This window comes from Homalodisca vitripennis, chromosome 2 (assembly GCF_021130785.1).
Source record: "Homalodisca vitripennis isolate AUS2020 chromosome 2, UT_GWSS_2.1, whole genome shotgun sequence".
NCBI lineage: Eukaryota > Metazoa > Arthropoda > Insecta > Hemiptera > Cicadellidae > Homalodisca > Homalodisca vitripennis.
In genome coordinates this window covers 45825302-45838576 of record NC_060208.1, presented here as the reverse complement: position 1 = coordinate 45838576, position 13275 = coordinate 45825302, and the positions used below count along the sequence as shown (strand labels likewise).

Genomic DNA, 13275 nt, shown 5'->3' with positions numbered 1-13275 from the left:
GAAAATTAATTAATATAATTTTAAGGAAGAGCATTGCTCTCAAACTCAATACTTGGGGGGGGGGCAGGATAAGGAAGGAAAACAGGAGGTACCCTGGATTTCCGCTGGGATTGAAGACTGACCATGATCTCCTCCAAAGCCATCCGTAGTCTGGCATAGCCCACATGCTGCTTGCCCATCAGGTGGTCATCTATTCGAGACTGCGCATCACCTACGATGAGAAATGCCCCACACACCTCGCAAACCTCCATCTGCTTTTCCTGGGCTGCGGCTATCTCCGCTGTCTGGAAAAAACAAATTTTTTTAGTAGGCTGCACACATACAATTTGAAGCACAATTATTTTATGTTATTATTTGGATATAATACTTCTACAAGGTGTAGCTGACAGGACAGATGTAGTATTTGAATATATTGTTGTATACAGTATATTGAGTATTTATATAACACGCAAACTACTCAAAATTTTGAGGACTATAATTTTTTTTATATTTAAAGTTAATTATGTGTATATGGGAACAGGTAAGATCAAAATATGTTTTCAACGCACATATTTCATATACTTAGATCTACTGAATCCTCTAATGTTACTTTTATAGGTTTTATCACCACATAATCATCCAAAACGTGTGTTACTTCAAGGAAATAACATCACTTTAAAAAATTGATCCTGTTGCTTTGGTTAGATGGCGATCTGTGACTTTGAAAACTGTAAAGCAGACAATTGTTCAGACTACTATAGCACAAGACATATCAATGGAAGCCAGGGTTGTGGCGCAATGGTTTGATGGTCGTTACTGTTCATCCTTACTTCTCCTCTATCTTCCTCAATCCTTTACTTTCATGATTTAAATTGATGTGTGTTTACACTATAACACAAAAAAATGTAATTAAAATTTGCATAATAATCAAAAGCCGAAGAACAAAACAATGGATGTAAACAACCAGAGAAGAGAGATGTCGCCACATTGTCTCTTACTGAGAATGAGCTGATATGAAAATGTGGCAATGCTGCAAAGTGAGGGGGGAAGTGGAGTATGGTAACAAGCCATACGGCCATAGGCTTGCATTGATGTGTCTCATACTATAGTGGGGCAATCTATTTTTATTTATATCGCTTGTTTGATATTAATTGTTTTAGGTTATTAATAAAGGTTTATATTCTTTTCATTCACAATGGACTCATCAAAATAAGTTAATATGTCTTACTGAAAATTCTCTATGCCATGGCTCTTTTCACTTAATTCCAATACCAATATTTTCAAAGTAATCTCGTATTACAAAGTAATGGATAAATTCAACACATGTGTTTATAATACGCTATAAACATCACAATTTCACATCAAGACTAGTGATGTCCTTAAGCTAAAAATTAAACACACTGAATCTTCAAATAAGTCTATTCACAGACAACACTAGTACGCAAATTACACATGTTATTTCATACTTTCTATATAAACAACGTAGACAGACAACAAAATTAATAAATTATCGCAGTTTTACAAATAATATTTTACAAACAATCTGTATTTTCTATATTTATTTTTATGGATCATCATAAGACTGCTGGGTCTATTTGTGAAAAACTAATACGTATTTTACCAATTGCTAAAACACATGTTTATCATATTTTGTAAATGAAAACATGTAGATAGATAACCAAATGAATTAATTATTGTAGTTTTATAAATAATATTTAGCATAAAGTTCCTATGTCTATATATATGTTTGTACATCGCCATGCATCTTTTGCATGTGCGGTTATGTTTTTCTTAATGGTAAACAAACAGACATTAGCTGACTTTTAATTTCATTATGTGTGTACTTACATTAATAATGTCTTCTACAAAACCATAATGATTATATTTCAAAATAGTTTGTTATGGTTAAGGATGGTTTGATCTTTTTGGCTCGCCATCCCTACTGGCATTTGCGTTAATAGCAACAAAACAAAACTATTTAGTGTATTATATTCTTAGTTATTATTTATGATTAAGAGGGCAAAAAGCAAGGTTTTAACATGGAAATAGGAAGAGCCGGTTTACTTTGACCAAATTGAAAGAATATTCCTCTTCCTTTTTCATAGTGGACTCTTTTAAATATTCCTATGAAATTAAAAAGAGATAAGCCTGGTAGGACATGGTAAAGGTAAGTCTGCTCTCCCTATCTTATCTAAATCCTTTATTATCTATCCTAAAATTACTGTACAGTTATTAGCAAGCAATAATATTGGGAGTTATTATTCTTAGCTGTTACTTAGAAATTTATATCTAATCCAGAATAAAGATTGAATTTTGGTATCGGTATCAAAATAACATTCTTCATATAGGCCCATCCATGATGACAGTGGTGATACATTTTTTCTCCCTTTAATTAAGCTATATTCTTATCTCTTATAAAAAAATAATACAGAAATCGGAATCGAGTACTAGGCTATATTTTACTGTGGTATACTATTTGCTCAGTTTATTTTAGAAAAGGATGTGTACAATACACATATCACTGTGACTTGTTAAATGTAAATATGTTGAACTTGCAGAAAAATGAAGTATGCTGAATCTACACTTGTATGAAAAACAGACATACATTTGAAATAAACACAAAAATGATTAATGAATTAATTTCAGTTATAGTATATTTTTATAACCCCAATTTACAAGGTAAAATGTAACAAAAAGTATTTTAGAAAACAAAAGAATTATTTTGAATGAATGAAAATGGAGAATTTTACAAATGATTATTGTCAAAGAGAAGTAAATGTAAGCTTATAATAAAAAGTTATTGCTATTAAAACTTTAATCATTTTTGAATTTTACAAAACTATCTTAGATTTGTTCACATATCCAAAAAACATATGGTTGGAGGTAAAGGGGTTTAAATTTCTGATAATAAGGGTTTAGTTAGGTATGACAATATGAAAGTCTTAGGTCTAAGCTTAAGCTGATGGTGTCTTGACTAACATGTAAGTCTTATGGTTCACACTGTGTTGAAACATTGCTTACACAATTAACATCTGTTTCAGTTTAACATCTGTTGACTGAAGATGGCTTTCTTACAGAAAAACTTATATATTTCAAGAAGTTAATTGTGCAAGCAATATGAAACAGTGTGAACTGGAAGACTTTGATGTTGGTTATAATTTATGAATTCCAATATACTCCACATTAAATATTATAAAAGATACACAAAGAATAAAATTATAATTAATATTATCATAGCAATAAACAAACTTTGGAATTCAACCAATTACAGCCAGAGTTATAAACACAGTTAAAACTGGGATGCTTAGCAAGGTACCTGGAAAAAATTATTAGCTGAGAAAGCTGGATATTAAAACATCAGACTGCAAAGCCTTTTTAAACGTACCATACAGTTCACTCTCAATTAGAGTTGACCAGCGCAAATACCGTAGATAAGCCAATTTCTCGGATAAAAATTGCTACCGCACAATTTCTGATAGTAGTTATAAAATAATCAAAAAACTCCATGATTCATAAAATTCCATATCCGTGTTTATTTAAATTATGGCAACTTCCAGTGTTGGTACTGCTTTGACAATGATGTAGCATCGAAAAATGAAAGTGCAGTATTATTTTTCGATTACTGACTAAAAATACATAAAAACATATTTAACCCTCCAGCTGGTATGAAACAAATTTTCGTCGCCAAAGACCCATCCGATTTGGCAAGGATGAATATTCGTCGCCAAAGTAGACATGTACAGTTATTGAAATTTTAGACAATTAAGGTTATATAAATGATTTTTATTTGATATATTCTGGAAGAGCATTAACTATAGTACCGATTTAATGTTCTTACTTCGATTATTGTCTTCTTTGTTTACCGTAAAACATCGTTCTCTATGGATAGCTGACGTGAATGTAGTAAGGGTCAACCACATTGTTGTGAAACTGTAAACAAGTGCCGGGTTTTGTGTTTGGGGTTACGAATCCAATAGTATTTGTGGAAATTGTATTCTATAATAGTGTTTTAGTGTTGTTATTATTGTTTTTTAGCTTTCTTAGGTTATAGTTTTAGTTGTTCAGTATGGGTGAAAACTTTAGAGACCGATCAAATGATCTTAGAGAGCTTATTTACATATATATTGTACATATGTAGATAAGGTAAGATTAAAATTTATTATTTTATTTTATTTTTGTTTTATCTGTCATACTTATATAAGTATAAATGCACTCATGAGATTATGTTTACCCACGAACAATAATATTTATTTAGAAATCTACGCATTTTTGAAAATAAGTAAATACACGTGCTTTTTCATACAAAGCCCTGTAACACATACGTTTTGAGGTAAAAGTTACAATAATTATATATTTTTGGAATCAGGACAAAATTTTGAATAAGTTATATATTTACAGTTTTGATGTAAAGCTTATTGCTAAGCAGTTACACAATGGAATATTTACAAAAATAATGTCCAAAAAATATATTTCTTACATTTTGTAAAAAAACAAAAATACGTTTCCATGGAAACAATAAGATATTGTTTTTATAATGCTCCCCATATAGTTGTGAATACATTGACATATAATAGTTTATTTTTGGACTAACAGTTATGAAATGTGATACATTATAAGAAACGTCTGCGAGCCGCCAGTACAGAATGACACCGTGGCAGTTCTAGGGTTAAATAATATCATCATGACATAAAAAATTATTATTGCAATCCAGGGGCTAAGACATGAATGTTGACTAAACTATGATGTAAAAACCCCAAAATATCATCAGGCAGCTGGCTATCTGATGTCAATCATGGTAGAAAGCAAACAACGCTGATTGAAGAATTTCTTCTATCTTACACTAGTGCAGTTTAAATCAATATTAAATTCAAAGGCATTTAACAATACAAAACCTAGAGTTGAAATTAGTCTGAATAAAGGTGAATTATTCATTTTTTCATAACCTTAAACTCAAACTGCTGACATATTGAACTCTTTGGCCATAGTTCTCAAACTTATTAAAGTTTATTTCTTAATGTGACTATTTACACTGGACAATAATTTGCAAAGTGAATAAACCGGCCATAGTTAACTCAGTTTACTCTAATACAGCTGACGTATTTTCAGTTCTGCACATGTTACCCAGTCACATGTAAAATAAAATGTATTTCACATAAAAATCTATTTTTATATTTGTAATAGAAAATATGTTATACAAAATAGTATTAAATTTTTTTTAAAGAAAAATCATAAAGTTGGTTAATTTGACATAATTCTTTTATTACATTTTTCATTAGTCAACATCCAATATCCTGTGGTCCAAAGTTGCATGATAATTATTCAAAACTTTAAATTTACATACCATACTTTCTGTAAAAACAAATATGCAATCCTGATGTATAACAGACCAACCTGTGACCAGTGGCTGTTGTCGTTCTGTTTCCGCAACTGCTCTCTCTCCTCCTTCAGCTGGTCACAGAGCTTCATGAGCCCCTGAGCCTGCTCCACATTGCCTTCAATCCCTGCAGCCTCTGCTTCACTCACCAGACTGTTAATCTTTGTAGACAACAGTGCAATCTGCTCCTGGTTACGCTGAGTTTGCTGTGGTGACAGCGACGAAGGCTGTAACACGTTAGAAGAAACTCTTCAGTCAAGAACTGTGCAATGAATCCAGCAGTTACCAATACAATAATCTTAGCTGGCACAATTTCATACATTATCTATAAGTTAACAGTCAAGTTATATAATATTTTCTAATTGTTCCTTGTAACCCTCAGTTCTGTTATGCAGAATTGTTGAATGTTTTAAAAAGAAAATTATTCTATCTTTCTATTACAAAAAAAAGAAAACAATTTTTTTCAACACAATTTCATTTCTACATAAAAGCCCAAACCTTAAACTATTTTTCAACATAGTTTCCACCAATATTCAAACATTTGTCGTAGTGATGATCAATTTGTCTGTACGCTCTTCTTAGAAGGTTCCCGCCAACGAATGTAGCCATGAATCCTCAGCAATTTTCACTTTTTCATCGGTTTCAAAGCGTTGGCCACCTAGCTTGCACTTCAAGTGCAGGAACAGGTGGTAGTGAGACAGTGCTAAGACCAGGCTGTAGGGCGGGTGATCGAACTGCTACCAACCAAATTGTCGAACAAATGTTTGAGTGTCACCAACAGTATGGGGCCGAGCATTGTCATGGAGCAACACAATTCTGTTACTGAGCATTTCTCTCCATTTGTTTTTGAATTGCCTGCCTTAGTTTTCTTAAGAACTCGCAATACCTTGCCGCATTAATGGTTTCACCTCTTGGGAGAAAATCAATCAGCAAAACACCTTTCTGATGCCAAAAGATACACATGATTTTTTGTGCAGACATTATCGTCTTGAATTTTTGTTTCTTCGGGGATTGCGTATGTCGCCACTCCATTGACTGCTATTTGGATTCTGGTGTGACATGACAGACTCAAGTTTCATCACCTGTCACAATTTTGTTTAAAAAATCCTCACCATCATCACTGTACTGTGTGAGAAAAGTCAAAGCATTTCTGAGTCTCTTGGTTTTGTCAGTGAGCATTTTTTGGAACTCATCAGGAACACAGCTTGCGATAACCTAAGCGGTTCGTAACAATTTCATACACAGGAGTGTGAAATTTTGGAAATCGCCAGATAGTGTTGTCTTAATGAAAAGTCTGTTCTCTTGGATTTTTTCGTCAACTGCCCTTACCAGATCATTGGTGACGAGAGAAGGCCGACAGCTTCAATTCTCATCATACATATTTATTCGACTGCCATTGAACATTCTAACCCACTTTCTCACCATTCCTTCACTCATCACGTATTCCCCGTAAACATCTCGAAGTTGACGATAAATTTCAGCCACTTTCACATTCTTGCGTTCAAAAAACTTATCACAGAACGAATCTCACAATCAGTGGGATCACTAACTGTCTTAAACATTTTAAACGTTCAGAGAAAACTGAAAACACAACATAGAACAAATAAAATGGTGTGAGTCGATAGCCAATGAACAAGGACAACTAGTGTGCATGCACGTAACACCGTCTTTGGATTACTTAATATGACAAATGATATAAATATATATATGAAATAATGATTGCCTGATTGATGAAGAACATTCTTCTTGTACAATTATAAAAGATTAACTTTTATATATTTAGACTATAACACAAAAACATACTTGATTAAAAAGTTCAAATCTTAAAGAAAAGCTGTAATAGTTTTGATTTAACTATAAAATTTTAACTAAACTAAATAGTAAAAATACATCTTCAACTAATATTAAAATTAAAAAGTTTAAGTTCAAAACTTGACTGTTTGTTAAAAAAAAAAATTAAAATTATAAAGTTTTAGGTTATGTGCTAATGTACAAAAACAGAAGTCGTTTTAGTGATAAAAAATATATATTATATATATATATATATATATATATATATATATACAGGGTGATTCGGTTAGTGTTACCGGCACTTTCTGAGCTGATTGTACTATAAAAAATAAAGAAAAAAGTTCATATAAACATGGGTCCGGAAATGCTTCCTTACTGGGTTATGGCCAATTGAAGATTTCACCAAAAATTGTGTGCAGGAGGTCAAATGATGATTTGCCGCGTGTTTATGAAGAGATATTTATAGGCGAATGCAACTTTTTCTAACGGATTTTTAGATGAGAAATTGAATAAAGTTCATCTCATAGCTGTATCTCATTTAGTTTTTTTGTTATACTACAAAAAACAGAAATAAAATAATTTTGAAAACACTTTTTTAAGGTTTAACGGACAATTATTTTGTTAAATAGGCATTGAAGACCCACATTTTTACAAAGAAACTTGCAGAAAATTTAATTCTGAATAAAATTATGTGCCACACGGCTATTAACAGCGAAGTATTAGTTTCTGGAATTTAATTTTACAACAAACATTCTACCAAGCAAGAAATTCCAAAGCAAAGGAAAACCGCATTTTAATGACATAGAGTAGCCTACACATAAGATTTATTAGGATGCAATTTAAATTAAGTTTTAAATAAATTATTGTTTTTCATCTAAAGCTTATAATACTACGTACCACTTTCATAACAGGTGTTCAAAAATCAGTCCTTGTACTTCAATACACTTAGCAGCTCGCTTTCTGATTGATCGAGTTATCCTCCGCAACGCTGCACGATTGTTTTTGATTTGTGCGGCGGCATCTTCAATTCGATTTATTAACTCTTCACGTGCATTTACTTTTTCCTGGTACACCAGGTTCTTCATCCAACCCCATATACAGAAATCTAATGGAGTTAGATCTGGTGATCTTGGTGGCCAAGTGTGTGGTCCACCGCGACCAATCCATCGCCCGGGAAACTGCTCGTTTAAGTGCATTGTTACATTATGGGAAAAGTGGGCAGGGGCACCATCATGTTGATAAATAATATTGCACCTTGCTGCTAATGGAACATCTTCTAATAATAGTGGTAGTTGTTCTGTAAGGAATTCTAGGTACATGCGGGAATTTAGATGTCCTCGGAGAATGAATGGTCCTATTAATCGATCATGAATGAGTCCACACCATACATTTACACTAAATCTGTGTTGAAAGTTGCGCACGATTGTACTATGTGGATTTCCCTCTGCCCAAGTGTGTTCATTGTGAAGGTTGTTGACGCCATCTCGGGTAAATTGAGCTTCATCAGTGAATAAAATGGTTCTATGATGTTGACGGTTTCTAATTAACCAGTTGCAAAATTCCAATCGAAGAGGAGGATCTGTTGGTTGAATACTTCGAACTTGTTGTTTATGGTAAGGGAACATGCTATTTTTGCGCAAAGTTCTCCATACTTCAGACTGAGACACTGCGAATCGCCTAGAAAGACGCCGTGTACTGACACCAGGACTGCGTTCAGTAGCCATGATTATAGCCTCTTCCATATCTACATTATTCTGGGCAGGACGATCCCGATAATTATTAATACTAGGAAGTTTACCTGTTACTCTTAGGGTACGAAATGATCCACTGATCGTTTTTGGGTTTGGAACTCTGCGATTAGGAAATCGTCTTCGGTATTCTGCAGTAGCAGCGGTTGCATTTCCGTCACAAACGCCTAAGACAAATACCATGTCGGCATATTCTTCCGTTGTAAATAACAAAGGCATTGCAATTGTGATAGTAAGTTACTTTAAAATACACTTCACTAACAAACGAGTAGTAAATTAATTGTATTAAATTGCACTCATTAAACTAGTACAGAATTGGTAACAAATAATTTGGATTCCTCAATAAATTGCAGTGTATTGTTGAACAGCTGATTTGTGATACCAACTTATAAAAACATAATTTACCTTCTGTAAAGCTAACGTGACAAAGATATGTAGGTACATGATGTAACCATTTGGATAGTCTTAAAAAGTAATAGTATTATTGTTTTTTAGTTGAGCATTAATCTATTAAAATCGTATTTACAATTGTATGCTAATCAATTATTTGTGTACCTTATATCATTACATTACGGTGTTTATTTACTAAATACGTATTTCTTGCTTGGTAGAATGTTTGTTGTAAAATTAAATTCCAGAAACTAATACTTCGCTGTTAATAGCCGTGTGGCACATAATTTTATTCAGAATTAAATTTTCTGCAAGTTTCTTTGTAAAAATGTGGGTCTTCAATGCCTATTTAACAAAATAATTGTCCGTTAAACCTTAAAAAAGTGTTTTCAAAATTATTTTATTTCTGTTTTTTGTAGTATAACAAAAAAACTAAATGAGATACAGCTATGAGATGAACTTTATTCAATTTCTCATCTAAAAATCCGTTAGAAAAAGTTGCATTCGCCTATAAATATCTCTTCATAAACACGCGGCAAATCATCATTTGACCTCCTGCACACAATTTTTGGTGAAATCTTCAATTGGCCATAACCCAGTAAGGAAGCATTTCCGGACCCATGTTTATATGAACTTTTTTCTTTATTTTTTATAGTACAATCAGCTCAGAAAGTGCCGGTAACACTAACCGAATCACCCTGTATATATATATTGCCCATACAAATTTTAAGATGTATGAATTGATTAATAAATTCGGTTTACAACCGTATCAAACAATCATCAAATCAAACCCACCAGCTTGTGGTAAAAATTACACCTATTGTTGTCATTAGTATTGTTAATGGTATTGTCTAGTACATATAGCAGTTAATAAGAGAGTAACACAACATGCTTGGCCACTTGACCTCCTTTATCCTTGCTTCAAGCAACCTGTCTGCTTACCCAGCAGTTATTTCAATCTACAGCTCCCATATATGCCCATAAAACAAAACTGGGTACAATTGAAAAGTAAGATAAACTCTCTTCGGTAAGAACCTCATATCATTAAAACTACAATAATTTAATTTAAGAAGAAACACCATGTCTACTAACTGAATTGCAATTAAGACAGTTTATCTATAAGTACAACCTCATTTGTTTGGATTAATTGAACCATACATGATCTGGACAAACTAAGATCCAGATAAACTGGTAATACAGTAGATTAGTAAAAACAATAGATAATAGGCAAAAAGGAATTTATATGTCACATATATAACAGTAAAAGAGTGTCAATTTATTATTTTGTTTGCAGAGATGATTAATTATGGAGAAAACAAATGGGCTATAAATAAAAAAAGTTGTTTTTTGTTTCCTTAAACTAAAGTCAGTCTCTTTTGTTTAACTTTGGTACACTGATACCAAGAAATATGATCACACAGACATTTCAGGAGCATCCTTTCCAATGACAAAGTGTTGGACTGTTCCTCAAAATAATCAATCTGCTGGTCTAGATGCAACTTGGGATCAGAATAAGTCATGACATCTTTCAGTTCTTTGTTATCAGAACCATTTTTACTGTTACCATTAAAGAACTAGCTGCTAATACTATTTCTATGGTGGTCATGACTGGCTATTGTTGGTCTGAAACCAATCATTCACGGCTTCCAAATTTATAATATTAGACCTCTTGTACACGTAATATAACACTGTTAATAGAGTCACTATGTAGTCAGAACCAGCTGGGTTTAGACCATTGTGATGTGACAGGTTAGTTTTATTCTACAGATGACGATCCATTGCAATAATAATTCTGTTCAGTACAAAAGGAACTATTTCAGAAAAAACTGCTGACATTTTGCTCAAGCACTCTGTCAAGTGGAGGGTGGACAGGTGCAGATACCCACTTGGAGACCCACGACCTAATGCTCAAAACAATGTAACTTCACTAGGCAGTTCCTTGTGGAGACTTGTTACACATGAGCCAAAATCCAGATAAATGAGGTCTAGATAAATGAGACTACACTGTACTATCATAAAAATTGAGTTATCTGTCTGTATAATTTTATAAGCATAATTTAAGGACATTATTTTAGCAGTATTATTATTTGGGAGAGGAATATTTTTAAAGGTTACTGAGAATATGAACATGAAAGCAACATTCTAAATACTACATTAATTTAATAATAGAGATATAAGTTAACCCTTCGTACGCTGAAAGCAATTTGTATAAAGTTGCTCTAGTGCTCAATTAAAAAAAAAATAATAGTTTTTAATTTTTTTAAAGTTATATATTTTTTTAGGTTTATTGGTCTTGCAACTGCTGAAAACACATGATAGTTTTTGTATCGCTTTTATTTTATTTACAAATGAGTACATGATATACATGTAAATATACACGCAATATATAAAGTCCAATAAACATTTCTGAAAGTAGCAAAAGTTAGCACAACAGTAATTCATATTATTTATACAACATTAGTAGATAATGAAGGGAACAAATCCATGAAAAATATAAAATATATAAAAAACACAAAATGGTACAAAAATAAAAAAGGCACACTATTGGACTTGTGTGTGGTAAATCTCAAAGCACTCATCTGGGTGGAGGGGAGGCTTGGCCTCACATGTTTTACATAGATTTATAGTTTATCACATTATCAATATGGATAACCTCGCATAATAGACAGCTAAAGCAGTATAGCAGGTTATAAACAATAAACAACAGTACATAGCGGCCGCCGGCAGCTGACTGTCACGCGCGAGTATTTCCGCTTAGAGCGTACAGCTTGCTCACTGGCGATGGCGCGGACTGACAAAGCAAACAAAAGCTTCCGTTGTGATTGGTCCCAGCTGTTTTGATGAGTCACGCTTCACATTGCGTAATATTAGATCACCAGATATTCACTCTCAAGCATTCTGGCGGCAATTTGTAGAACTAACGTAAATATATTGCGTTGTCAGGGGATTCCGCGATCTATTCCGCTTAGAACGTTTTGAGTTAGATTTACTCTGCGGAATATTCCGCTTACAGCGTACGAAGGGTTAATACAGTAATATAATATATTTTCAAACTGAACATATAAAATAAACATATTTGTTAACCCTTTGGAGATCAACTTCTGATATACTGGAAAATGGTAGTAGTAGCATCGAATACGACCAATTTCCAATATATCAGAAGTTTTATAATAAATGTTCTATATTTATTCAATAATATATTTTACTAGAATATTCATATAAATAGCAAATACAAGTCCAAAGTAATGAAATACTGAGGTTTTATAAACTGTATTTGACTCTGTTAATTTCTTTTGTTTCGTGCAATGTCACCTATATGTTACCTTGATGGTTAGATGACTCTGCTTCTCGGCAGTAAACAAACTGATGGCTGCTAAGACATGTTTAAGTCATAAATAGTGTTATTTACGTTGTGTTTCTAATTCCTGTAATTAGTTTTGTCTATTTGAAGACCAAGTAAGTGTATTACTAAAACATTTGTCTTTTATGTGCTAAGTATTTTCTAAAACTGCCAGTTTCCCACTTTCAATGTTATGGATAATCAAGTCTTATTATAAGATATTGTTTTTACTAACTAAACATGTTTTGTCTTTAATGTGCTCTGTCTAACCCATCGATTGTTGATTAATTGTTGTTGACAGTATTTAGGGTTTCATACAAACTGTAAATAAATATATAATATTTCTAACTGTGATCGATTTTCTTAAGTGTCATACTTTGTGCAGTTGTCTATAGATACATTCTATATAAGGAAGCAGAAGTGGTTTGAAATCCTTTTTTTTATTTACAATTTTTAATTATAATTATTATAAATACATTCCTATACATTTTACATGTAAATATCATATATATTGGAGGCCAATTATATAATATTAAAAATAGTTCTTTTTTAAATGTAGTGTTTCCCTGAAACTCTGCAAATCCTATTAAAAGAGTCTGGTATTTCTAGCTGACTTTTTGTATTATCAAATGGGTCTCCAAAAAGAGATTGAT

The 13275-nt window shown here is 32.5% G+C and overlaps 1 protein-coding gene across 3 annotated transcripts in view; it reads right to left on the bottom strand.

Moving 5' to 3' along the window:
- LOC124356178 (luc7-like protein 3) overlaps positions 1-13275 on the bottom strand; it is a 55056-nt gene that overhangs the window by 35620 nt on the left and 6161 nt on the right. For all 3 annotated transcript variants that reach the window (XM_046807354.1, XM_046807356.1, XM_046807355.1), the window contains 2 exons: positions 5371-5580; positions 123-284 (listed from right to left, as the gene is read on the bottom strand). In XM_046807354.1, the coding sequence (XP_046663310.1) occupies positions 123-284; positions 5371-5580 (372 nt within the window). The remainder of the gene's footprint in view (positions 1-122; positions 285-5370; positions 5581-13275) is intronic.